This window comes from Crocodylus siamensis, chromosome 2 (assembly GCF_052110815.1).
Source record: "Crocodylus siamensis isolate JL-2025a chromosome 2, ASM5211081v1, whole genome shotgun sequence".
NCBI classification, from domain to species: Eukaryota; Metazoa; Chordata; order Crocodylia; family Crocodylidae; genus Crocodylus; species Crocodylus siamensis.
Genome location: NC_143396.1, coordinates 168,989,302 through 169,013,387, shown reverse-complemented (window position 1 = coordinate 169,013,387; position 24,086 = coordinate 168,989,302). Strand labels below are relative to the sequence as shown.

At 59.2% G+C, this 24,086-nt stretch overlaps 2 protein-coding genes across 7 annotated transcripts; both read right to left on the bottom strand.

Moving 5' to 3' along the window:
• SSH3 (slingshot protein phosphatase 3) lies at positions 1–12,638 on the bottom strand. Of its 2 annotated transcripts, XM_090032176.1 has the most exons (15): positions 12,490–12,615; positions 11,278–11,371; positions 10,174–10,211; positions 9,465–9,642; positions 7,606–7,724; positions 7,187–7,258; positions 6,089–6,154; positions 5,552–5,740; positions 5,085–5,178; positions 4,802–4,930; positions 4,314–4,360; positions 3,665–3,811; positions 2,430–2,630; positions 1,699–2,152; positions 1–1,280 (listed from the first exon to the last, which is right to left on the bottom strand). In XM_090032176.1, the coding sequence occupies exons 2-15, from the start codon at positions 11,353–11,355 to the stop codon at positions 519–521; spliced, it is 2,574 nt and encodes an 857-aa protein (XP_089888302.1). In that variant the 5' UTR covers positions 11,356–11,371; positions 12,490–12,615; the 3' UTR covers positions 1–518. The 2 variants fall into 2 exon arrangements, with proteins under 2 accessions (XP_089888302.1, XP_089888303.1); XM_090032177.1 differs by lacking the exon at positions 11,278–11,371 and having other exon boundaries at positions 12,490–12,638.
• An 864-nt stretch (positions 12,639–13,502) lies between these two features.
• On the bottom strand, positions 13,503–23,291 carry ANKRD13D (ankyrin repeat domain 13D). Of its 5 annotated transcripts, none has more exons than XM_090032170.1 (16): positions 23,071–23,291; positions 22,288–22,423; positions 21,870–21,994; positions 21,306–21,351; positions 20,738–20,881; positions 20,276–20,449; positions 19,857–20,046; positions 19,391–19,457; positions 18,980–19,064; positions 18,439–18,500; positions 18,066–18,196; positions 17,671–17,828; positions 17,269–17,433; positions 16,856–17,019; positions 16,546–16,625; positions 13,503–14,558 (listed from the first exon to the last, which is right to left on the bottom strand). In XM_090032170.1, exons 1-16 carry the CDS (start codon positions 23,158–23,160, stop codon positions 14,285–14,287), a joined length of 2,091 nt encoding a protein of 696 aa, XP_089888296.1. In that variant the 5' UTR covers positions 23,161–23,291; the 3' UTR covers positions 13,503–14,284. The 5 variants fall into 5 exon arrangements, with proteins under 5 accessions (XP_089888296.1, XP_089888298.1, XP_089888297.1 ...); XM_090032172.1 differs by having other exon boundaries at positions 20,360–20,449; positions 23,071–23,290; XM_090032171.1 differs by having other exon boundaries at positions 13,504–14,558; positions 18,980–19,061; positions 23,071–23,290.
• Positions 23,292–24,086: the final 795 nt, after the last annotated feature.

The following is a 24,086-nucleotide window of genomic DNA, read 5'->3' as shown; positions in this document are numbered from 1 at the left end:
CAAAGTGAATAAATTCTTTATTCTCAGGCTGAGTGAAGTTGGCACAGAGAGAAATGGCTCGGTGTCTGTGCATAAGGCAAGGCGGGGCAAGGGCTGTCACCCCCTCCCAGCTCCAACCTTTCTCAGCAGGTCACAGGGAGTTGGGAGGGAGCACCTCCGACTTGCCTGCCCAAGCAGTGCTCAGCTGTATTCAAGAGAAGAGTTGCGTGAAGGGGAGGGTGGCAGTGGAAAAGGTGGTGCCCCCCAACTCTCAGGTAACACCTGCTGGGCTGTGGTGCAGGGTTCAGGGCAGTGCTGTGCTTGGTGAGGGGCTTTGTGAGGGGCGGAAGGAGGGTCCCCCCACAGGGCCACACCCAATTGACCATGAAGGAGCCAGGCTTTGGGGGTGGGGCTACAAACACCAGCTCCACTCTTGTCCCTGCCCCTTGGATGACTGGCGCTGATGCCCTCTGGTACCGAAAGTTACCCCTGCCTGGTAATACCCAGGCCAAGCACCATCTGTAGCCATGGCCACATGGTTATGGGGTGGAGAAGCCATCAGAGTTGGGGCAAGGGGCTGGGCCACTGTCAGGGGCAGGGCAAGGGACGGAGATATTGCCAGAGGCAAGGCAACAGGTTGGGGCACTGTCCGGCACACCTGCAGAAGTGAGAGAAGAGGTAGGGCTACTGTCAGGGGCAGGGCCAGGGTCAGGGGAAGAGCCCCTTCCAGGGGTGAGGCAGGAGGCAGGGCTACTGTTTGCAGCAGGGTCCACATCCACACTGGCCTGTCGTACCATCCTCCGTGGCCGTGAAGAGATGAATCCATAGGATCTAGGTGGGGACTCCCAGGTGGAAGGTGCGGGGCTTATGGGCGCCTCCCCTGGGGCTCCGAGCTGCTTCTCGAACTCTTTGGTGCGGCTCACTACCAGGGCAGCGTCTATGAGATGGGCCACTGAGAGACGGTGTTGCACACGGGGCACACGGCGCCGGGGTGGGTCCAGGGCTGTGGGGGCAGGGCCCTCCATGTGCCGCACGGCTGTGTGCACCTTGCCAGGTGCTGGGCGGTAGGACATCTGCTTGCATAGTTGGCCGTGGCTCCGGGAGGCCCTGCAGCCACGGTGCTGGCCCCGCCGGCCCCCCACCTTGTCCATTGTGGCTCGTTGTTGGCGACGCTGGACCTTGGATCCTGCCCCAGCCCCAGCCCCAGGATCCTCCTGGCTCTGAGGCACTGGGGGCAGGGAGGCATCAGGCTGCAATGGGGGGCTGCCTCTGGGGGACTGGATCCCTGAGACAGCAAACACCTGTATGAGCAGAAGAGAGAGAAGCAGCGCAGTCAGGGCATACTTGGGAGCCAGGCCTCATATCTCCTCCCTAACTCACTTCCCCTCAAGCAGCTCCTGGCTGTGCCCTTCCTCCCCCATGGTGCCCCCTTCCACACCCCTGTGACTCCCTCCGGTGGTGCCCTGATCTTGCCCTTATTTCTTGGCACCCCCTTCCACACCCCTGTGGTGCCCCTTGATTGTGCCTTGCTCCTCTCCCCAGCACTCCATAGTAGTGCTTTCCCCCACCCTCTATTCCAGGGTGCTTTTGTCACACTTCCACGGTGACCCCCTGGTAGGGCTCTGGCTCTTGCCCATGGCATCTTCTACTACCATGCTGCCCCGCAACAGTGCTTTGCACCCTGCCTTCCCTCCTGATGCTCCCAGCCCTTCACCATACCTCCCCCTCGACAGGGCCCTCCAACGGGGATGGGGTGTCATGGCTCTCCATCTCACTGATGCTCCTCATGACGGCGTACAGATTGATGCGCTGCCGGCGTGGGCTGCCAGGGGACTGAGGTGACTGCAACGCAGCCAGGTGCTTACGCACCTCCTCAGCTCCTGAGTCATCCGAGCCACCAAGCTCCTCTGCCTCATGTGTGGAGGTCTGGGCCCCCAAGCCAGCATGGCCTTCTGCTGCAGCCTCCTGTGGGGACTCGGTAGGCTCATCGGGGGGCTCCCGGAGGGGTCGAAAGCAGTAAGTGGGTGTTTTGGCTGGCTCCTCCTCTGAGGTGGGGGATTCAGGGAATGGGTTCCCATCGCTGGCTGAGAGGTCACTGCTGGCATCACTTGAATCCCCTGTGTCCTCCCACTGGGCATCCCCAGCCTTCTGCTCCCAGAGGCTGCTGTGCCGGCTGTGCAGAGAGGGGTCTGGGTGAGTGCCAGGCATTAAGGGCTCATAGCATCCACACTAGGGAAGATGGCAGGGCTGGGCAGTGCTGACTCTGCCCTAACCCATGATGTCACAGTGCCCCCTTCCAGGAGGCGGGGCTGGGAAGCCTTGGCTCCACCCCCTCCCATGATATTACAGGGCACCCTGCTGGGGAAGAGCAAGGGTGGGCAGCACTGGCTCCACCCCCTCCCTCCTGTCACAGTGCCCCCTGCAGGGCTGGGCAACTTCAGTTTGGCTACCTGGCATCCAAGATGCCCTGGTAGAACTCCAGCTGCTTCATGAAGCCAGGGTTGGGGTGCACAATGGGACGTCTTTCCTGCACATGCCGGTAGGCCTGCTCCAGCGTCCATTGGTACTCCTTCATGGCGTAGGCAATCACTGTGGAAGCCGAACGGCTCACACCCATCTTACAGTGCACCAGCACCCGTGCATTCTGCTTCCTGCGGAGAAGGACATGGGCTGGTGAGGCAGGGGCTAGGGTCTGGCTGCTGGAATCCCTCCCTCCATCACACACACATGCTGGTGGGAACTGGGTCTGGCATCTCTACCAGCCTGGGAGCATGTGCCAAGCCAGATTTCAGATGCTGTAATTACAGATTACACTGTTGGGGATTCAGATATCCCAAATCCCTCTGTGCTGTGTGTGTGTCACTACATTCCTCCTCGCAGACAAACTGATTCCAGAAGCGATTCAGCCTGCATCATAATGATCAGTGTGTGAGAGAGGGCAGATCTGTGTCAAGTGAGCGAAGAAGCATAGGCTGGGGATCACTGCATCACATGCCAGTAAGGCAACCCTAGGTAAGGGACAATACATCACGACTCAAGAACTTCCCTGCTCCCTGTTGGATTGGCCAAGAGATAGTTATTCCAGAGAAATGAGTGGGAAAACACGCAATTTAATCTGAATGGTATAAAACTGCTCAGCTGTATAAAACTGCTCCCACAAAAGCACAGATATGGGAGCCTGAAATTTGCCTTACCTCTGAGGACAGACTCTGAGGGATATGAGACCTCACCACCCCGTAGTGAGCATGTCTATGTATCTTCTACTGTATGTAGCTGCTAGTGATAGTTTTACCTAATTGCTAACATCCCAATAAACCAGTGTATGGTATGAAAGAACTTGCTCTGGTTTGTCTTGTACTCCATCAGATAAAACAAAAGCCTCTAAAGTTGTCCTATGTGTAACTACACTAGCATATAGACAGCAGGACTGCAGTGTGCTGTTATCAGTCACCCCAGCAATGCTCCAATGCTGGTGCCCACACATACTCCAGGGTATGTCTGATTCTTCCCACATGTGCCCTAGAACACATCTTTCCTGTGCTTGCCCTTTTGCAATGTCCTGTGTAGCAGACAAGGCATCTTGCCATTTTCCAGCTCTCGGTGCAGCCAGACACAGGAAGGGAGACCAGCTTACTCACAACTGGGAGCTGTGGAGGTGAGGGTGTGCATGGCCCTGGAGGCTCACCGGACGTCAGAGATGAAGCGAAATGTCTCCTTCCAGTGGGGCAGGAGCTGGGAGGCCTCCTCATCATACAGCCGTACATTCATATAGGTGAATAGGGCAGGGAAGAAGTTGTCAATCTCACGGGTCACATTCAAGATGTGAGTGACTCTGAAATATATGCGGGGCATTAGGAAGACTCCACCCCCACCTGAAGACCCCCACATCAGGCACCCAGGGTGGCAGGCATCCTAAGGATGTGCTTTCCTCTGCTGTTAGGGCACCCCAGAACTGCTCCCCTTGCTAAAGCTGGACAAAGGGAAGGGTAGTTCAAAGTGTAAGGGGCAAGGACAGAACCCAGGTCAATCAGCCCCGTTCAGGCTGGGGACAGAATCTACCCAATGCTGTGGCTGGTGTTTTCTGTGTGCCCTGTTCAGGGAGGAGGTGGGGACCAGCCCTGAACTCTCTACATGGGTGCCCCTGCCTAGACAAGGCGGCTTCTGACGTTTGACTCTGAAGGGAGAGATTGCTATCAGCAGAACGAAAGGATCCAGCCCCTAGGACCAAACTGAAATACCCACTCCAGCCAGTAGAGGGAAACAGATATACCCTGTTTCAAGTGCAAGCCCCATGCAGACTCCACAACTCTGTGCCCACCCTTGCCTGCACACACCTGTTGCGTTGCAGCTCCTCCAGGTTGGCAGCATTCCACTCAGAGCCCTAGAGAGAGGCATCAAGGTGAATACAGAGGGATGGAGACCCCTCAGCTGGGTTCAGGGCTGTTCCTTATGCCCACATTGTCATGGGCACACACAGATAGGCACAACTGCGCTGCTTGTGCTTCCTTGTTTGGGCCAGCAGGAGTAAAGTTTGAGTGGTGGCCTTGGGTGGGGGCAGCGGGATGCAGGGTGCAATCAAGGATATCAGGGTGTGGGGGTGAGGTAGGTTTCTGGTTTCCCATGTTTCTCTCTTTCCCAGGAAAGTTGGTGTTAAAAACTTCTAAATTTGAGCCCAGCCCTTGTTACTACCATCCAGGGCCTGGCAGAAAGCTTATAGTTATATTACATAAAACATATGTCAGTAAAAATGTTGGTTGTCAGTAAAAAGTTTGCAGATTGTCAGTAAAAAAAATAAAAATCTGGGGTTGGCAACCCTGCTCACCAGGTAGAGGTGGTCGAAGATCTTGGAGGGCCGGTCCATCTGGGCCATGATGAGCAACATCTCATTGTCAATGAACTCCTTGTACTCGGTCAGGCTGCAGTTAGTGCGGCACTCGAGTTCGGTGCGGATCTGCCATGGGGAGGAGCCAATGAGTTAGGATAGCTTGCTCCAGCCCCATGGTGGTGATGATAGGGAGCTGGAGCACTCTTCCTCCTTTTACCTACTTAATTTCAAGACCCATCTTTCATTGGAGCCCCTTGCCTCTCTGTCCCCCTGCTCTCACCTCTTTGGCAGTGATACTCTCCAGATCAGCAGTGGCCATCACCTCACGTAGCTTGGCTCGGATCATCTTCTCTGTTACTACGCGCTCTGTTGGCCTGGGGGCATATAAACATGAGGGATGTCGGTGTGCTGCTCGCCCCAGGCTTCATCTTCTTGTCTGTAACCCTCCTCTCTTACCTTCAAGCTCTTCCCCCTCAGCAGCCCACCCAGTTCACTGCCCAGGAGGGGTTGGGGGCATTAAATCCCAATGCTCTTGCAATGGGGAAGGAGCTCAGTATCTGCCAATCAGCATGTGGCACTGGCTAACCTCAGCTGGAGCCCCGCCTCATCAAGGAACCCCATTGTATGCTGAGGTGGAGGGGTTGCCTGCCCCCCAGATGGAAGGGGACAAGTGGGGATCCATTGTGGGGTGGGGTACACAGTATGGAGGTCCCACCCCTTACGTGGCCCCGAGGGTCTGGCACTGACTTGTCAGAGCAGAAGGAGTCCGGCCTCACGGACTCCAGGTCAGACATGGCCAGCCACTCATTGATGCAGCTCTGCTCTGAGGCCACAGTGCCCTGGTACCGCTCGGCCCAGCCTAGTGCGCTGCCCCCGGGGAAGTGGTTGTTCTGGATAGCATCACTGCATGCCTTGTGCAGCACCTGTAGCACTGACCTGGGGAAGGACAAATAGAAAGACTAAATCACATCTAAAATCCTTGAGCCAGGACCTCAGTCCTGCCTGAGAGATGGGTAAAGGAGACCCCAGATAGGGCCCAACCCTGCCCTCTGCTGTGTCTGGGGAGGAATGGGCCTTAAACCTACCCATTACACTGACCACACACCACAGGACTCTAGTACTGGGTTCTACGGTCCCAAATCCTTTGTCCTAGCAGGGATCCTAGCTACAATGACATTCCACCCCTCCCCCAGCCTGCTGCTGCCTTTCAGCCCTGTACCCCACCTCCCCCACATCCTACTGCTTCCACTAGCTGTGTTCAATGGGCAGCGGGAGGTCACTCACCACATGGTTTGGACGGAGATGGGTTTGAAGATGCGTGTCTTCCCCCCGGATGTCACACTGAAGCCCCTGGAGACACAGGGAAATCAGATAAGCGGGATTTTTTTTTACAGGGCTGTTAGCCAGGATTGGGGTGCCAGACAGGGGGAGGAAGGGCAATCACCCTCCATGGATGGGCTCTAGAGAACAGGCAGTGCTAGTCCCCGGGGCTCTCTGTGAGCCCTATCATACTCCTGAACACAGAGTGTGCAGCATTTGGGATCAGAGAGCCAAGCTGGGCTCTCTCACTCCATGTAGATAAGCCATGCTATAGGGGGAGAAAAAGAGAAGTGGCATTCTCTCAAGTTCCTCCTGTTTCAGAAACCCCTCCCCCTCCACTTGCACTTGGGGCTCAGGTCCCCACAAAGAATGACCCACGGTCACATGACCACTTGCAATACAGCAGGGCTATCCAACTGGTGACCCCTGGGCTCCAAGTGTCACTCTCCCCATTATTCCTGCTGCTGCCACCAGCATCTCAGGGTTCCTCACTCCATCCTCCAGATTCTTCTGCCTGCCCCACCCCTGATGGTGGGACAAAGTGATGCAGCCAGGCCCGGTGGAGGGACCCGGGGCCCTGTGTGGCACTGTGGGGTAGAGGAGTCCCACATGGCACAGCATAGTGGAGCATGGGGTGGTGGATCATGAAATGGTGGCCAGACACTGATACATTGCCACTGGGGGTGCCCATGAAGCATGGCATACGGCCTGGGAGGCATGTGTCCAGTGCAGTGTGGCCAAAAGGCCTGCAGCCCCAAACCAGTCAGAAGTTAGAGAGCCCTGCAATACAGTATTCAGCCACTGGATTTTGCTGGGATGCAGTGCCCCCATCCATGGGGACTGGAGGGGCTGCAGTTAAAGGAGTTAGATGGGCTGTCTGGTGACCCTAGGGAGTTGCAGGGAGCCCTTCCACTATAGCAAGAACCATCTGGGAAAGGATGCAAGCAACAAATCCAGAACTTGCATCTCCTTCTCTGTGGCCAGGGTCTCACTAGATGAGCAGGGTGCTATGTGCAAGAGCAGGGTCAGGGAAGGCAGGGCAGGGAATTACAGTCTCCTTACCCATCCCCATCAAGAAAGACCTGGGCGTCACTCCAGAGGGGCAGCACCATCCCCAGGGTGCAGCTGGAGGAGCTGGGACAGAGAGAAGAGAGTCAGACCATAGGGTATGGGGAAAGAGGAGGAGAAGAGGTTCCTGTGCCCCCAAACAAGGGTCCTCCAGAGTTCTGCTCCCTGCCCCACCTCCTGATCTCACTCCCAGCCAGGTCACCAGGGCTGAGAGCCCACAGACCCTCCATGCCCTCCCTTCTGCTCCGCAACCCATACAGTACCCCTCCTACACCTGCTGCCTTGCTCCCACCCAGCTTTTGCCACCCACCCCCATGTGTCATTTTGCCCCCAAATTCCCCTCCCTCTGTCCCACAGCCTGTCCCCTGTCCCCCCTCCCCCCCTCCCCTGCCACCCCTCTCCCGCCTCCTCACCCCTCTTCAGGGAAGTCCACACCCAGAAGCACTGTCTCGCTCTCACCCTCTTTCTCCTCCGTCGATACGACCAGCAGGTACCGGATCCGCTGGGGCTGGGCTGACTCCAGCCGCACAGCCTGCAGGGGGAAAGCCAAACTCACACCTGCCCCTCTGGGGTTCATTGATGCCTGGACGTCACAGCACCCCTTGCAGGGCAGGGCAGGGTGGGCAGGGCAGGCTGGGCAAGGCAGGCTCCGCCCCCTCCGCAATGTCACAGTGCCCCCTGCTGAGCAGAGCAGGGCAGGCAGGGTAGACTCCGCCCCCCTCTGTAGTGCCGTAGTGCCCCCTACTGGGAAGGGCAGGTTCTGCCCCCATCCCAATGTCACAGTGCCCCCTGCTGGGAAGGGTGGAGCTAGGCAGGGCAGACTTTGCCCCCTCCCCTCGTGTCTCACCCTATTGCTGGGGAGGGTAGGTCTGGGCAATGCAGGCTCTGCCCTTCCTAATGCCACAGCACCCCCTGCTGGCTGGGCAGTAGTTTGTCAGCCCAGGATTAGTACCTGGTGGCAGAGGAGCAGTACAGATGGGCGCTGGCTCCCTGCACTGCCCAGCTCCCCTTGTGGGGTGTATGGGGACCATAACTTCTGCACATGGGCTCCTGGGCTCCAGAAAATGGTGCCCAGGGTGGAGGGCAACATGACTCAAGTGGTGCTGGGACTGGGAGGGCAGTTCTCAGCAGCTCTGGGAAACTGCCTGCAGTGAGTCCCCAGGGCCGGTGCTGGACCAAGGCCCGGCAGCATGGCCAGCTTTGGCTGCCAGCCCAGGAGACAGGAGCAAGAGCCCCACGGCCATAAATGGGGAACTGGCTGCAGCTCTGGGCCAAGTGCCTGCCGAGGAAGGAGAATCCAGAGACAGACGTGTCCCCTCCTCCACAGCCTCCGCCCACGCAACCCCCATCCTGCCTGCCCAGCCCCCTCCCAGCAGGGGGCACTGTGACATCAGGGAAGAGGTTGGACCCTGCACTGCTCAGCCCTGTCCACCCCCACAGGGGGTGCTGATCCATGCCCCCTCCCCTGCCCCCCAGCCTGCCCCAGTCTCTGGTGCCGTGTGGCTGGGAGGAGGTGCTTGTGCTGTAAGAGGGGTTAATGATTCTTTGCTCAGGCTGGGTCCGTGCCAGGGATGGCGTGTGGGGGGGAAGGGGACGGTAATAGCAAACAATGAGTAATGCTTGGGCAATGGTCATGCAGCAGCAGCCCAGCGCCTGCCAGGGAGGGAATCAGGCTGGGCCACAAGGGCCGGGGATGGGGCAGGACCAGGTGCAGAGAGTAACAGAGGCAAGGAATGGGAGCAGGGGGAGACCCAAGAGGGGAGGCTAAGGCCCGTGTTCAGCCACCAAATCCCCCCCGACCATCAGCCCTTGAGTTCCAAGACTGCAGCTGCAGGGCTCAGCCGCTGGCTCAGGGCCATGGCTTCTGCCCCTGGTGGTTGGCTAAGGCCAGTTCTGCCACGCTGCTGCCCGGATACTCTGAGCAGCTCTCAGCAGAACAGGAGCCCAGAGAGAAGATGGAAAACAACTGGGACCCCCTCCCCATGCAGTGCACTAGCTGGAAACTGCCTGGAACAGGACAGAGACTGGTCTGGCATGGAGTGGAGTATACTGGGCAGGTTGCACCTGCTGGGCTGGGCAGGGCTGGGCTGGGCTGGGCTAGACAGACTTGCTGGATGGGCTGAGGGCAGGGATAAGCTGGGCTGGGCTAGGCTGGGTGAGGCCACTTTTTGGGAGCAGGAAGTGGTGAACATGTGGGACAAGGCCAGAGGTGGGGAGTCCCTCATCTGCCCCAAGCAGCCAGTGCCCCAGCCACTTGGCCACCCCGGCTCACCAGGCGGATGGCGTCCTCTGGCCGCAGCAGCCTCATCATCAGGTGCAGGTGCTGCTCCTGCTGGCCTGGGGTCTGGCTCTGGATTTGCTCTGGTGGGGGTGATACCTCCGGCACCGTCTCCAACTTCTCATCCTCCTGCAGCAGCAGGGCGGCCCCTTTGACCATGACGAAGCTCTGCCTGCAGGAGACAGGTGTGGGGGGGGATCATGACGGGTACAATATAGGTGTGACAAAACAAGGCGTGTTCCCGAGTCTGCAGGCAGGCGGCAACCATCCAGAATGTGGCCCAGTTGCCTGGTAGCAAACTAACAGACACATGGTCAGTCTTGGGGCAGCAGTTCATAGCAGCAGGGGGCAGCAGTGACACTGACTGGAGCAAGTGAACTTCTTAGTGGGGCTCTGAGGTTAATCTGGAGGGAAGGGGGCATTCAGGCCTCCACGGGGTGGGGAAGAGGCACACCAGCTTCCACCCCACAGCCAGGGCAGAGAACCCCTTGATATGGGCAGGACCTTACTATATAGATATATATAGAGGGAAGGATCCAGGGCTGCAGCCTGAGGGGATCCCAGCATCCCTGGCTGGCACCTGTCTCCAGCTAAGCACTGCCTTGCATCTCATCTTCCCTGGGGATGGCATGGGGCTGTGTGCTAGCCCCCACCAGTTATGGGAGGGGGAGTGTAAAGGAGGCAGAGTGGATCAGCTCCTCACCGGCGCTGCAGCTGACTCCTCCTGGAAACTTCTTCATCCTGCAAAGGAAGCAGAGGACATGGATCTCACTCTCATCAGGCACAGGGCAGGGTAGCTGGTCTGGGAGAGAAATAGGTCCACAGGATGCAAGCAGCACCTCGGATACCAGTGGGCATAAGCTGGTAGCACAGGGCTCCGCTGAGACAGCTGGGTGCCAGGCTCACTGACTCCTGCCTGTTCTGGTGCCACCTACTGCAGCTGGGTGACCCAGAGGGCTGCTCTAGAGAGGCAGGGCTGGCCTGGGTGCTGCAGCTCCTGGTTATTGAAGCTGAAGCCAGAACCCAAGCAACTGCTTGCTTTGCCAGGCAGCCTGTGGGCCTTGCTAGTTCCCATAACTCCAGGGGACAACAAACTAGACCCCTGGATCCAAAGGTGACAGCAGGTCACCACAGCCAGCCAGGGACAGGCACAGCTAGGAATCCCCCCTGCATGGCTTCAACTGCTTTCCTTTCAACAACCAGAGAAACTCCCAGCCAAAAGCTCTGTGAAGCCCAGGACTGAGTTCACAGGCAGCATGCAGCACAACAAAATGGGAACCTTTGCCCAGAGAGACCTGGCATGGCGGGGGAAGGGGCATTCTGTTCCCTGCTACTTGCAAGCCCCGACATCTGCTCCATCCCACCACTTACCCCTCTTTGCCCCCTGCCAGAAAGGCAGCCTGGCCATCAGCAGGGAAAGACTGTCACCCTGGCCTCAGTGCTGGAACCACCGTGCCCCCCTGGTGTCTGCACGGGTTTCACACAGGGGAATCCCTGCTCAGTCTGTGGAGGTTACCTGCCAGAAAGGGCTTGCCCCTGAAAGGTGGAGGTGATGGGGTAGCAGGAGCAGATGTGTGGCTGTTGCTCTGGAGAGGCCGGGCCTGGGAAGGATGTGGGAGACCACAGCACAGCTTCCGCAAATGCCCTTAGCTCTGACACCCAGTGCAGCAGCATCTTGGGGTCACTCCGTCCCTGGGGACCAGGAGCCCATCCCAAACCTCTGCACTGCGAGGGTCCTGGCAGAGCACAAGAAGATCAATTCACCTGTAGAGGAAACTAGAGTGGCACGATCTGGGCTCAGGCTCACCTCCCATTGCCAACTGCAGCAGGGACATGGGCATGTGGTCCAGAGGCGCAAATGGTGCCTTCCACCTGTTGCTGGCATCAACTCCAGCCAGAGGCTGCGCAGGTACCAAGGTCCTGGGTTAACCTGTATATCGAGGGCCTCCCTGCTCCTCACTCCCGTCTCCCAGCCCATGCTCACTATTTCCTCTTGACATTTTTTAAGTGTAGAAAAAAATAAGGAACGTCTCTGCCCCTTCCTGGCCAGTGGCGCCTGGTGCAACGGAAGCGATCAGGCCTGAGCTATATGAGCTTGTGTAGCAGGGTGGGCCTGTGTGTGTGTGTATGTTGGTGTGTGTCCCAAAATAAAGATCACACTGAGTGTAGGTGTGAATGCTCGTGTTAATCCCCCAGGGGTGAGATCACACTAGGCAGCAGGTGTGGGGGGTGGGTGCTGGGAGTGTGAATCCTTGTGTTAATGCACCCGGTGGGGTCACACGGGTTTGGGTTGCACACATGTGTGCAAGTGCATGTTGTGTGTGTGAAGGTGGGTGCTACTGCCCCAGAATAAGCATCACACTAGGCTGGGGGGGGGTGCGGGTGTGCAAATGCCTGTGTTAGTCCTCCAGAGTAAGGGTACCCCTGAGCTGGGTGTGAGTGTCTGGGGGGTGCTGGGAGTGTGAGTGCCCTGGTTGATGTATGTGTATGCGCCCGGGGGGGGGTGTAGTGTCGGAGCAGATGCTGGTGTGAATCCCTGGGGGTGGGACCACGCTGGGCAGTGGATGTGGGTGGAGGGTGTGAATCCTTGTGGAGGGCAGGGCTGCATGCATGTGCCTGTCTGTGTATGTGTGCTAAGGCCCCACAGCAAGGATCACATGGGGCTGGGGGGGGTGTACCCCAGAGTGGGGGACATCCTGGGCTAGGCGCTGGTGTCTGAGGGGTGCCTCTAGTGTGTGTGTGTGTGTGTGTGTGTGTGTGGCAAGGGGCAGTGTGTGTGTGTGTGGGAGCTGACAGCAGGGGAAGCCGGGCGAGGAAGTGCGGGCTTGTGAAACTGGATGACAAGTTAGAAGCGGCGGCCGATAGCGCCCGGCTGGGCGCGGAGATAGAGCCGGGCGCGGCCGGGGCCCCCGGGGCGGGACAGCGCCCCCCCCCCGCAGGCAGCGGCAGGCTGAGCCCCCGGGACCGGCCCCCGCCCCGCCCCGCCCCGCTCCCCCGTTGCCGGCCGGGCCGCACTCACCTTGGAGCCGGGCGACGTGGAGGGGCCGCCCCCCGCCGGGGAGCGGCGCACGGTGACCAGCGCCATGCGCGGCTCCCCCGCACCCGCCGCGGCCACAAACTTTTCAGCCGGTCCCTGCCGCCGCCGCCTCCACCAGGAAGCGCCGGGAGGCGGCAGCGCCAGGCACCTCCCCCGGGGCGGCCCTTGCGGCGGGCGGCTCCGCGGGACCAGCGCGGGGGGGCCGGGGCACCCTGCCCCGCTCTCATCACCCCGCCGGGACCTGCTCTTCCTGCCCTCGCCGGCGGCTCCCCACCGCACGTGGCCCCAGAGGGGCAAGGCTCCCCCCTACCCTGGGCCTGGCAGCGGTGACCCAGTTGCCTGCACGGTGCCCACTGAAAGCCCGGGTGATGGCAAGCAGTCGTACCATTCATCCATTAGCCCCCATATAGCGGGAGCTACTAGTTGACCGGCGGGGCCTTAAAGCGATTTTGAATGGACAAGTAGGTTGGTAACAAAGTGCTGTCTCAGGGGGCTGTGAAGGGCTGCGGGCATCCCCTTCAGGCAACAGCTTTGCTCCGGGTGTGCGCACACCCCCTTAGCTCCGCTGGCCGCACACCTGGTTGGGTGATGCTTGCTTGTCGGGCACATCCAGGGCTGTAGTGGATAAGGCTGAAGTAGCATCCCTTTAAATAGCGAGCGAATGCACCAGTGGCGCTGTGTACCCAGCATGCCTGGCAGCCCACGTAGCAGGTGGCCGTCCTGGCAGCTTGGGTAGCTTAGTCAGCTCTAGCTTGGATCCTGGCTGTGCCCATGGGGAGTAGGAGGGGGAGTGGTTTCCTCAGGACACAACACAGCCCTCCCCAGTAAGGAATGGAGCCTTTCAAGGCTATCAGAGCACAGCACCACCTTGGCTGAATGCAGGAGACCCAGGCCTGGGACAGGATGCTGGAAGCAGGATCCTGGCTCCAGGCCCTCTGGCTAGCTGTCACGCCACACTGAATGAAGGAAGCCAGAAGGGCGGTTGGTTGGTTGGTTTCTTCTTTTTTATTTCACAGTTGCCTGCTGCCCAAAGCCCTAGCCCCACCCAGGGGGCACCAGAAGCCGCCTGCTGCAGCCATTCCCTTTACAACCCTCCAGGTTTAATTAAAAAAAAACAAAACAAAAAACCAAACCAAACCAACCCCAAAAGACACAGCCCCCTCCCTCCCCTTAGAACTGCAGAGATATAAATAAAATAAATTAACCCGCATAGAGGTGGTTTCTCATGGGCAGAGCACAGGACTCAAAAGCATTGGGCCTGGGCCCGTTCGGGGTTCAATCCCACTGCTATCACCAGTCAGATTCCCCTTGCACCCCCATAGCACGTGCTCAGGGAACAAGATTTTGGCCCTGACCTCCCTCCTCTGGCCCTTGCCTCAGCCCCAAATCCCCAGCCGCTGTCAGCAGAGATCTATGTCGTCATGCTGTGACTGTCGTCAGCAATGCAAGCACCACTGTATTGCTTGTCCAGCCTGTCCTTCCTTCCTTCCTTCCCTCCCCCTCTTGTTGCTCTCCTCCACTGCAGGGAGGAAGCAATAGCCATGTTTAAAAAAAAATTAAAAGAAAGAAAAAATGTACAGGAGTTATATTAAATAAGACCCAGGAGGGGTCAGGGCCAAGAGAATCTTGGGGAAGGCAGAGGGGTCTGAATTGCCGTGTCCAGTCTGCCCACCCCCACGGGGCAGGAGATGGGGACCCCTGCTTGAGGTTAAAATCACAACAGCACACGCTGGGGAGGCTCAGATTGGGGGCCCTCTGGCCGGGCCTGGCCTGGACGCTATTTCTCCGTCAGTGAGAGCTGAAGGATGCGCTGCAACTCCTCATCCTCCTCGCGTTCCCGGCGCTCCTGCTCTTCTTGCTCCCGGGACGACAGCTCCATGGCCAGGCGCAGCTGCTCGTCGAAGCTGGGGTAGGCTGGGGGCCTCGATGAGGATGAGCCATTGGTGCTGGGCGCAGGGCTGCCCTCAGCGGGGAGCACGCTGCTGTTACCCTCACTGCCGGACTCACCCAAGCCCTGCCCTGACTGTAGGAACATACTCTCTTGGATGGCACTGCAGGGTGAGGAGAAGGGTTTATAGCTCCGTTCACTCCTGGACCTGCCCCTACCCTGTAGTACCACCCCTTAACCCCCTTGTCTACCCCATAACCCTGCCCCTGTAGCACCACCCCTTCACAGCCCTGCCCCCACATCCCATAGCTCCACCCATTTGCAGCCATGATGTCATCTGTAGCCCTACCTCTTCATCCCCATTCCTTCCCGTAACCTCCTTTCACAGCCCTACAGTGTTGCCAGGTGCGCGGTAATTATCGTATTTGTACGATAGTTTCAACCCTTGTACAATGTATGATCAATACTAGTAAAAGTGTTCAAAATGTGCGATAATTTTGGAGGCAGCTAACTGACGCAGCATATGCAAAACCCAAGTCACTCTCAGAGAGTCTTAACTGACTTCTGGGTTTGCTGTCAGCACTTTCTTATGACTGCTGGCCTTGAAATAAAGAAGTGCTTCAACTCTGATGACCCAGTTCTCATTCACTCATTGGCGAGTTATAGTGAGCAACATAAAGTAACAAAGAAGAATTATTTGCACACATATTTGTGTGCTTATTTGCATAATGTTTTCAGTGTATGATAGTTTTTCAGCAAATACAATAATTTTGAGCTTCTAATACGATAATTTCATATTCAAGACCTGACCACGCTGCAGTCCTATATCTTATCCAGAGCCTTCTTCCCAGCCACGCTCCCATCACATATCAGCCCCAACTTGCTACCTCTGCCATGGCCCTTAACACAGTGTGTGGCCTACCTTCACAGCCCCAGCCCTATCCCATGACCCAACCCCATTTAGAGCCATGACCCTCCTACTCAGCCACACGCCTTCACAACACCACCCTCCCACTTCACAGCCTGAACCCCATGCCTTTTACCCAATCCTAACATGCAGCCCTTGCCCCCCACTGCCCCACCACTCCTAAAAACCCATGTCCTCCTTCAGTCACGCATCCTCCTTACAACCACAGCTCCAACTTCAGTTCTGTCCCAGGGCCTCAACACCACCCCTCAGCCAGCCAAAGGATCTTGGTCCTGATCCCAGGAACAGACTTCCCTGGGAGACTGCAGCCCAGGCTGGGGGAAAACCTGGCCTGCTAAAACTAACCCATGCATAGCACCTTGTCTCCTGACTCCTACCTTGGAATTAGGGTCAAAACTTTCCTTAAAAAAACAGAGGATGGGAGGAGAAGAGAGGCTGTTTTTAAACCCCTCAAAGTCAAACACTGTGAATGCGACTGCTACAATGCTGGCCTGAGGTTACTGCTTTGGGAAAGGGAGGCAGCCCCGAGTGCCTACCTGAGCCTGCTGGGAGCCTGAACCTTTTGCCTTGAAATGTGTGTGGTGGGGGAAACTTCCCTAGGAAGCCCTGTTTCCAGCCCTGCTGCTCTGGGACCTCTGTTTACACAAGTCCAACTGATGCTCAGTGCCTGCATGTTGGGTATAGAAGCACTAAGGGACTCTGTATCCACCCCAGTGGGTGCTGTGGTTGACAGCAGTGGGGGACATTTCTCTGTCACTGCAAGGAAGGTGGGGAAGGGGAGGGGGTGGGAGCAATAAGGGATGCATATTGTAGCGCAGGGGTCAGCAATGTTTTTGGGCAGAGTGCCAAAAACACCTGCAACTTCAACTTGTAAGATGTTGGCATACCTAGGGTGGATGATGGGGGAGACACAAGGGGCCTGATCCTTGTTGTGGCAGTGCAGCCCCAGCCCCTTCCCTGCTGTCTGCTTCAAGGCATGTGTGCCAAGCAAAAATGCCTTCTTGTGCCACACGCTGGCACTTGTGCTGGGGGTTGCCTATCCCTGCTGTAGTGCATCTAAGACAAAGAATCTGGTCCCGATACTAGAACCTGCCTTACCTGAGCCCAGTCCAGGGATTCTACCTATGGGGTGTGGAGAGTGAGGGTGTGTGTGCGGGGCCAGGGTGTCCTGTTGCCCATGGAGGGAAGGCCCTCTGGTTGCTAGAGCTCTTGTGGCACTCACCGCTCCAGCTGCAGCTCCTCTTCGTAGGAAGGTGGGTTGGAACCGGGGCGTGTGTTAGTCAGTGCCTCCCAGATGGTGACCTGCAGGCAAGGCTGCCTGTGAGCAAGGGGGAAGATATACCCCCACACTCACTCCCCCACCCCCATCAAAGGCAGGGCCACTCCCAATAGCAGGGAGCAAACACCAGGAAGCGGGTTCTCCCTGAAGGGAAGAGGCCCCAGGTCCCAGGTCCCAGTTCCCACCCCTTGAGCCAGTCCGTACTCCAATGCCATGTTCCCTGCAGAGGTCATGGCCTTTGCCCCCATCCCACCTGGTCGGTCTCAGTGCCAGCATCAAGCAAGCTTTGCTGGATAGCAAACTGCAGCAAGTCATCATCCTCATCACGCATGGGCTCATTGCGACCAGCACCCAGGACGGTGTAGCCCTGGGGCACCTCGAACACTGATGGGTCCACCTCGCAGGGGAATGGGAACACTGTACAGGGCACAGGGAGGGACGGGGTGAGCACAGCATGGGGGAGCCCAGTCCCCCTTACCTGGCCCACAGCAACCCCACAGACATGGCTTCCCTGTTGCACCATCCCCCTGCCACAGGCAGCACCCTGCCCCAGAGATCTGACACCTTTTTCCCAGCTCTTGCCCCAGGGTGTCTCAACAGGGTTTGTAGTGACATGCCTGATATGCAGATCCCTCCCATCCCACCCTCCATCCAGGCCTCCCTTACCTTTGGGGTTTGCAAGAGCCTCTGCGCCCATACCCAGCTCCTTGGGCTCCACTGGGGAGTGGCTGGGTGAGGAGGAGCATATCCGCACTGAGCTTAGGGGCTCATCACAGCCACACAGGTTGCTGAAGGTGATCCGGGCATTGAGAACGTGGAAGAGGGGAATCTCTGGGAAGGGAAGGGGCAAAAAAACATGAGACGGTGCAGGGGGCAGCCACCCCTCCTTCCCAAACCAGCTCCCTCTATATGCCCTCCCACTAAACTAGGCCCATTCCTCTGGCCTTCCCCCCAACCATCTTATCCCCCATTTGCCACCCCTTCTTAAATTCAGCCCAGCCTCCCACCCTGCTGCCCCACCTCTGGCTGGCCCCAACCCTTTTCCAGAGACTCTGCCCCTTGGCTCACCGATTTTGACGGGGAAACCAGGCGGTAACTTGAGAGTGATGAAGTCGCGCAGCTTGGCGAAGTGAGCGTTGCTGATGGCCATGAGGTCGATGATGGGCGTCACTTGCTCCACCAGTGACAGGGGGTGGTCCTCACACAGCCACAGCGTGGCCTTGAACCTGGGACAGCCATGGGGAACATCATGGCCAGCCCGCCCACCCCGCCCTTGCACAGAGCTAAGAAGCCAGGCCTAGCTGCACTCTTGAATGACTGGGTTTCTGTCCCTCTCTCCCAGCCTATTATCCATAGGATCTTCTAAGAGTGCCCTGCTATCTTGGACACCTTGGTTTCCTCCCCGCCAACCTATGGGCTTCTGGATCCTCCTCACCCCTGCCTCAGGCTGATGCCCCTCTTACCTCTGCACCTTGCTGGACATCTCAATGGGTCGGCCAATGTTGCGGGCCTCCAGGTTGAAGTTGGGGTCAAAATACTCCTCGGGGGTGATGGCTGTGGGGTTAGTGGGAGTGGCAGACTGCAGCACAGGGGCCTGGAACAGAGAGACAATGGGAAGGGGCAGGGATCAGGGCTGGGTCAAATCCCCTGGGCATTCCCTGGCAGTTCCCCTTGTGTCTGAGTCCTCCTCATGCCTATTTTGGCATTGAATGGCCCCAGTCTCACCTCCACAGGGTAGGAGCAGGCACCCCTGTCTGTGCAGAGGGGTCAGACTCCCATCATGTCAGAGGGGCAGCACCCCTCATGTTTGGTGTAGGAGGGGGCCATACCACTTACCCCGTTGTGGGCAGCATGCTGCTGGGCAATCCCAAGGAAGGACTGGAAGGGCGTCTTGGAGCCTGTAAAAGGGAACACAGAGGGAACAACACAGGCTGGACAACACCCTGCACAGGCCCTGTGAGGAAACAGATGCCTGCGCCCACTGTGCCCTTCTCAAGGGGCCCATGGTAGGGACCGTGTTGCCTCAGCCATGCCACTGACAATGGAGGTGGGAGGCTGTGCTTAGGTCATGGAGGAGGGGCTGTGTTTCCCTGAAGCTAACTATGTAGGTCAGACCATCCAATTGGAGGGTCAGGATGTGGGTGTCAGAGTGGTGGTGGGTTGTGGGGAGGAGGAGAGAGGGCAGGGCTCCTGGTGGGTACTCTCAGTGGAGGGCTGGGATGGGCACATCACAGAGGGAAGGGGCTGAGAACTGTGGAGGGTTGGGTTGGGTGTGTCATAGACAGAGGGGGCAGATGCTGTGATTGAAGAGTTGGGACAGGCATGTCCCAGAGGGAAGGTCTGGGTGCTCTGGTAAGAGGGTGGGGCTGGGTGTTACCTTTGTTGCGGGACTTGTCCTGATCAGACAGGTGCTCAGTTCTCGTCTTAGTGATGAGCTCTACATTGCTGGCACTGTAAACCTGCTGGGACATGTGACATGGTCAGCTCCTTCCAAACCTGCCAGACCCAGGATATCTAGGCCCTAGTCTGCTGTCGCTCCATCCCGGGGGCTGGTAGGTGCAAGGCCCCCTGGGGCTAAGCACTGTCCACCTGGACTCCCGGGTTCCATTTCCTGCCTCCGTTTCCCTTTCCCTAGGGTATTGCTGGGAGTCTGAAGGACTAGGGACCGTCCCAGTGCTGTTGTCTCAGGTGTCCGAGGGCCATCCCTCTGCCACTCTTCTCCCTACCAGGGTTGTGGAGTCCCCTGTAGGCTTCTCCTGCCTGCACCCCAGCCCTGGGAAGGGGTTACCTTGGCTTCATAGCCACTGATCACTTCCATCTTCTCCGAGCGCCATCCCCAGATGCCAGACTTATTCCTGCCAAGATGGGGATGGCCAGTCAGTCGCTGCATTTTCCCTGCCAGCCTCATCCTCCCCCATGCACCCCAATGGCCCATCACAGGGTTGGGATCCCACAGGATGCTGCCCCAGTCCATCAGAGCCAAGGTGTAAGCTGGGTCAGGGCTCTCCCAGGTTCACATACATTCCTATGCTGCTCTGCTTACCCTGTGCACCAACCAGTACTCTCCTGCCCACATCCACCCCACACAAGCAGCATTAGGCAACTCATCTGGTGCCCTGCCCCCTCACATACCCTTTCCTCTTGCACAAGCCCCCTCTGCATCCCCCATTCTGTTGTATGAATTCTCTTTGTGCATCACCCCACCATCTCCAAGCCCTGCCCCCACACATTAGCCCCGTCTCTGTCCAGCTCACCGCTCAAAGGCGATATTCTTGGTGTCAAGGTGTGTGGCAACGATGGGCGAGGTAAGCCGGCCGGCCACATGCTCCTCTGTCGGCTGCATGGCAGCCAGCATCAGCTCCGGCTCATGCCGGGCCAGTGACAGCGCCTCCGTGTACACCACCTGCTTGTCGTGGTCCACCTCCATCACTACAGCACCCTCATCTTAGGGGAGAAGGGAAGGAGCAGGGATGGGAAGGGACAGGGGATGCCACACATCAGCACCAGTCACCCTCTCCCCTGTACAGCTGGGTCATGTGAACCAGACCAGCAAGATAGGGCAGATTTGGAGACTTCCTGGATTTCTGCACCTCCACCCTCTTTCTCTCTCTCTCTCTCTCTCTCTCACACACACACACACTGCTCATCAGGGGTTGTGTGCAGCAGTTCTTACAATCTCTCTTGCTTCTGATTCCCAGGGTGGACGCTGGGGAGGCAGGGGTGCCTGATTTCAGCCTGGGGGAGATGTGGTACCCACCCTGGACAGCAGCACTCCCTTTCCATCCTCCAGCTAGGGGAGGGACGCTAAGTTTCACAGTTTCCCCTTCCTGCTCTGGGAGCCATTCACCTGGGGGGTAAGATAGTGCCAATTCAGGGGGTACCAGCTCCCATGAGGCGGGGCAGGAGGACAAATGGGGATAGAAACCCTACAGCCCCCAGAACAAGGCAGGGTTTGATGCCATAGCCTGAAGCAGCCAGGTATGTGGGGTGGGGGGGGGTGCAGATCGAATGTGTCAACAATGGGACAGATTCCAACCCCCACCAACAGGAGGCGCCGGCAGCCAGACTCCTGCTCCATTCCCACAACCAGTGCCTGTGAGGAGCTGGGGGCTATGGGACAAGGGGCATCTCTGACCTTCGCCTTTGAAGATGTAGCTACGCCGCCCTCGTTGCCAGGTCATGTGCTCAAAGCCCAGCAGGGTGGTGTCAACCCGCAAGCTCTCACCACGCTTCCACACCCGGTACACATCGCTTGGGCATATCTTGGATACCAGGGGCACTGCAGAGGCAGGAGGCGGTATGAGTAGGGAGCTTAAGGAGGGGCAGACAGCAAGGCAGGCTGCTCCATCCCCACCCCCATCCTATCTGGGGACCAGTTTGGGTCACCCACCCTGACAAAGGCCTCGGAGCCTTGGTGCAGTTTCACCTCTGCCACCAGGAACTGCCACCAAGTTGCTGGGCATACTAGCAACCTCCTCTCCAACAGGGTAGGAGGCATACCCCAGCCCCTACCTCTGCCCCTACCCCAGCCCCCACATGCTGCCCTAGGCTGGCCCCATCACGCTGCACCCCTGTCCTGCCAATGGTTAGATGCCACTGGGTTCCAGCCTGGGGGAAGGGAGGGATGGAGCATCCTCCCCTAACCAGCTGCACCTCTTGGCTGCCCCACCCCTGGCTTCCAGGGGCCCCAGAATCTGACTCACCCCAGCTGGTGAACTCCCACTTCATTTCCACATAGAAATCCGGGGCCTGGAAGAGATGCCGTGGCCAAGGGGTGAGACTGGGGCACCTTTTCAGGGACTGTGGGGATAGGGAGGGATGTGGGGATTCCCTGCAGGGGCAGGTGGTGGGAAACGAAGTAAGAAGCGTTCCCTACAGGGATCCTGTGCAAAGCCAGTCAGGATCAGGAGATGTGGGAGATCCCCTGGAGTGGGAGGAGAGAGAGCAGGAGCCAGAAGGAGGGGGATTCCCTGCAGAAGGAGATCTCTCAGGGTGAGGAATCCTGCAGGGGGAGGGCAAGGCCCTGGCTGTATGCCCCATAGGATCCCTGGGGATCTTGGACCCTCCCCAACAGATCCCAGGAGCAGGATCATTTCCCATGGCGGGTGCCCAAGCTACACTGGAGCAGCAAGCAGGGTAGGAAAGGCTATCCTCCAAGGCAGGGTTGGGGTGTGGGGTGGGCTGCTGAGCGGGGAGGGATCTGCCCAGGGCTGCAAGAGTGTGCCAGGACCAGGAGAAGGTGTAGGGACACACACACATGCACATACCCGGCGAAGTTTACTGAGCAGCTCGGGAATGCCAGCCAGGCGCTTGGTGGCACGCTGATAGTCACGGTACTGGAGCACCAGCTGCACCATCTCAGGGTCCCCAGTGCTGACAGCCTCCTGCAGGACTGGGAGCAAAGGGGAGCCATCAGGCAGGGCACACTACCCGGCTTCCCTTTCCCTTGCGCCCACAACCTGGGCATGACTCAGTAGGCAAAGCTGGGGCCCCAGCGAACACGCGGTAGGATGCTGGGCTGGCTGCTGCTGATGCCCATGTCTGAACGCTGGGCCTGTGGACCCTGGGGCTAGGCCCCGTGCACCAGGTATCGTGCCAGAGAAGAAACGGCATCCAAGCTGCCCCAAGCTCCATGCACCTTTCTCCACCCACCTTGCTTAGCACCCCTCTCCCCTCACCCCGTACCTGTCCAGCCATCCGCGTTCTCCCGGCCCACGTTGGCATTGTGCCGCAGCAGCACCCGGACCGACTCCAGGTTGCCCAGCGAGACGGCCAGCTCCAGAGGGGTCCGGCCCCGTGGGTCAATCAGCTCGATGTCATGCTGCATGGCAAGTGGGGGTTTCACAAGCTGCATGCCACAGGGCCCAAGCTGGAGCCCAGGACTGTGGGCAAAGGCCCTGCGCAGCCACCTGAAACACCTGAGGTTGATTCCCCCTGGGATCTCATGCCGTGGTCTCACCCCTGCCCAGAGCTGCCCCTCCTACAGCCTCATGGTGCCATGGGCTGTGGGGGGAAGAAGTGGGGGTACATCCCTGCCTCCAGCATCCCGCCTGTCTATCGCCTGGCTCTAGCTGTGAGAAGGGATTCCCTTTTTTCTGGAGGGGGAGGATCTCCAGTGCCTGACAGCTGAGGGTGGGGGATGCTGGGTAGGAGGTCTTGGCTGAGGGTGGGGGGGGATCATAGGGGTCCCACGCTCCGCCGGCTCTCCTGGCTGGGCTGGGTCCCAGGTGACGAGCCCTGGAGCGGCCCAGCGCAGCGGGGTAATGCCGGGAACACCTGGGGGCACCTGCACCTCCATGGGGGTCGGGGTTCAGCCGGCGGGGGGTGGGGCGGGCTGGGTGCCCTGGGCAGGAGCCCTGCGTGATGGGGGCGGGGGCAGGGGCTGTTCCCTGGGCCCGGCTCAGGCCCCGCGCCCGGCCTGTCCCGCCGCTCCGGGGCCGGGCCCCCCCCCCGCGCCGCCGGCCCTACCTGCCCGGTGCGCAGCGCGCTGTCCAGCGCCTGGTGCCGGTTGTGCCAGACCAGCAGGTGCAGCGGGAAGGCGGCGGCGATGCGGGCCATCCCGCCACCATGTCCCCGCGCCGCCGCCGCCGCCGCCGCCGCCTCCCCGGCGCCCGGGGCCTGCGAGCGGGGGGAGCCGCTCGGCCCCGTCCCTCCGCTCCGCTCCGCCGGCTGCAGCCGCTCCCTCCCTCCCTCCCTCCCCGGCCAGGCGGGTGGGCGGGCGGGCGGAGGCTGCCGCGGCGCGGGGCCTGCCCCGGAATCGCTGCAGCTGCCGGGGGCGGCGCGGGGCGGGGCTGCGGGGCCGCCCGCTGGGTCCTGCTCCCGCCCGCCCGCGTCCCCTTAACTCGGCCCCGCGCCTCACACGGGCCCGGCCCGGCCCGGCCCCCCGAGGGCAGCGCCCCCCGCAGGCCGGGAAAGGCTCGTGTCGTGACAGTCTGGGAACGTGCCATGAGGGGGAGGGGGGGCACATGCAGGCCGGTGGTGCAGGGCCTGTGCCCGCAGCCCTCGGCTCCTGGCCCGTGCCGCCTCTCAGTGGCAGGCTTCACCTGAGCCGTGCTGCTCCCCCGCGGCGGGGGCTCGGGGCTCGGCCGCCTGCCGGAGCAGGATTCCTGGATTATAAGGGGCTGGAAGGGACCTCGCGGATCATCGGGTCCAGCCCCCTGCACTTGGGCAGAAAAGAAAACTGGGGTCAGGTGCCCTCAGCGAGGCGACTGTCTTGAAAACCTCCAGGGTAGGTGTGTGCACCACCTCTGGAGGGAGCTTATTCCACGGTCTGGATGTGTGACATGAAAAGACAGGCAGGGCTGGACAGCCCCCAGCCCTACCTTCTGGGGGAGGAAGGGCCCAGCTCAGAAACAAGGTATGATTTCCCCTCGGCAGGGGCAAAGTCAAGGTATGAATGAGTTCCTCCCCCGGCACTGAGATGCAGCCACCTCTGGAGTGGGATGTGACTGCAGTATATAGATACTGTATGTCTGTATATGTGT

Excerpts from the sequence above, each read along its gene's own strand:
- SSH3 (XM_090032176.1), bottom strand. The coding sequence starts at position 11,355 with ATGCCAGCAACAGGTGGAAGGCACCATTTGCGCCTCTGGACCACATGC. Across the intron at positions 9,643-10,173 it reads AGGAGTCAGCTGCAGCGCCG|GCAGAGCTTCGTCATGGTCA; the intron begins GTGAGGAGCTGA and ends TGTCTCCTGCAG. Across the intron at positions 5,741-6,088 it reads ATCTCCGTCCAAACCATGTG|GTCAGTGCTACAGGTGCTGC; the intron begins GTGAGTGACCTC and ends GTCCTTCCCCAG.
- ANKRD13D (XM_090032170.1), bottom strand. The coding sequence starts at position 23,160 with ATGGCCCGCATCGCCGCCGCCTTCCCGCTGCACCTGCTGGTCTGGCAC. Across the intron at positions 21,352-21,869 it reads TGCTCAGTAAACTTCGCCGG|GCCCCGGATTTCTATGTGGA; the intron begins GTATGTGCATGT and ends CATCTCTTCCAG. Across the intron at positions 18,197-18,438 it reads AGCATGCTGCCCACAACGGG|GCCCCTGTGCTGCAGTCTGC; the intron begins GTAAGTGGTATG and ends TCTCTGTTCCAG.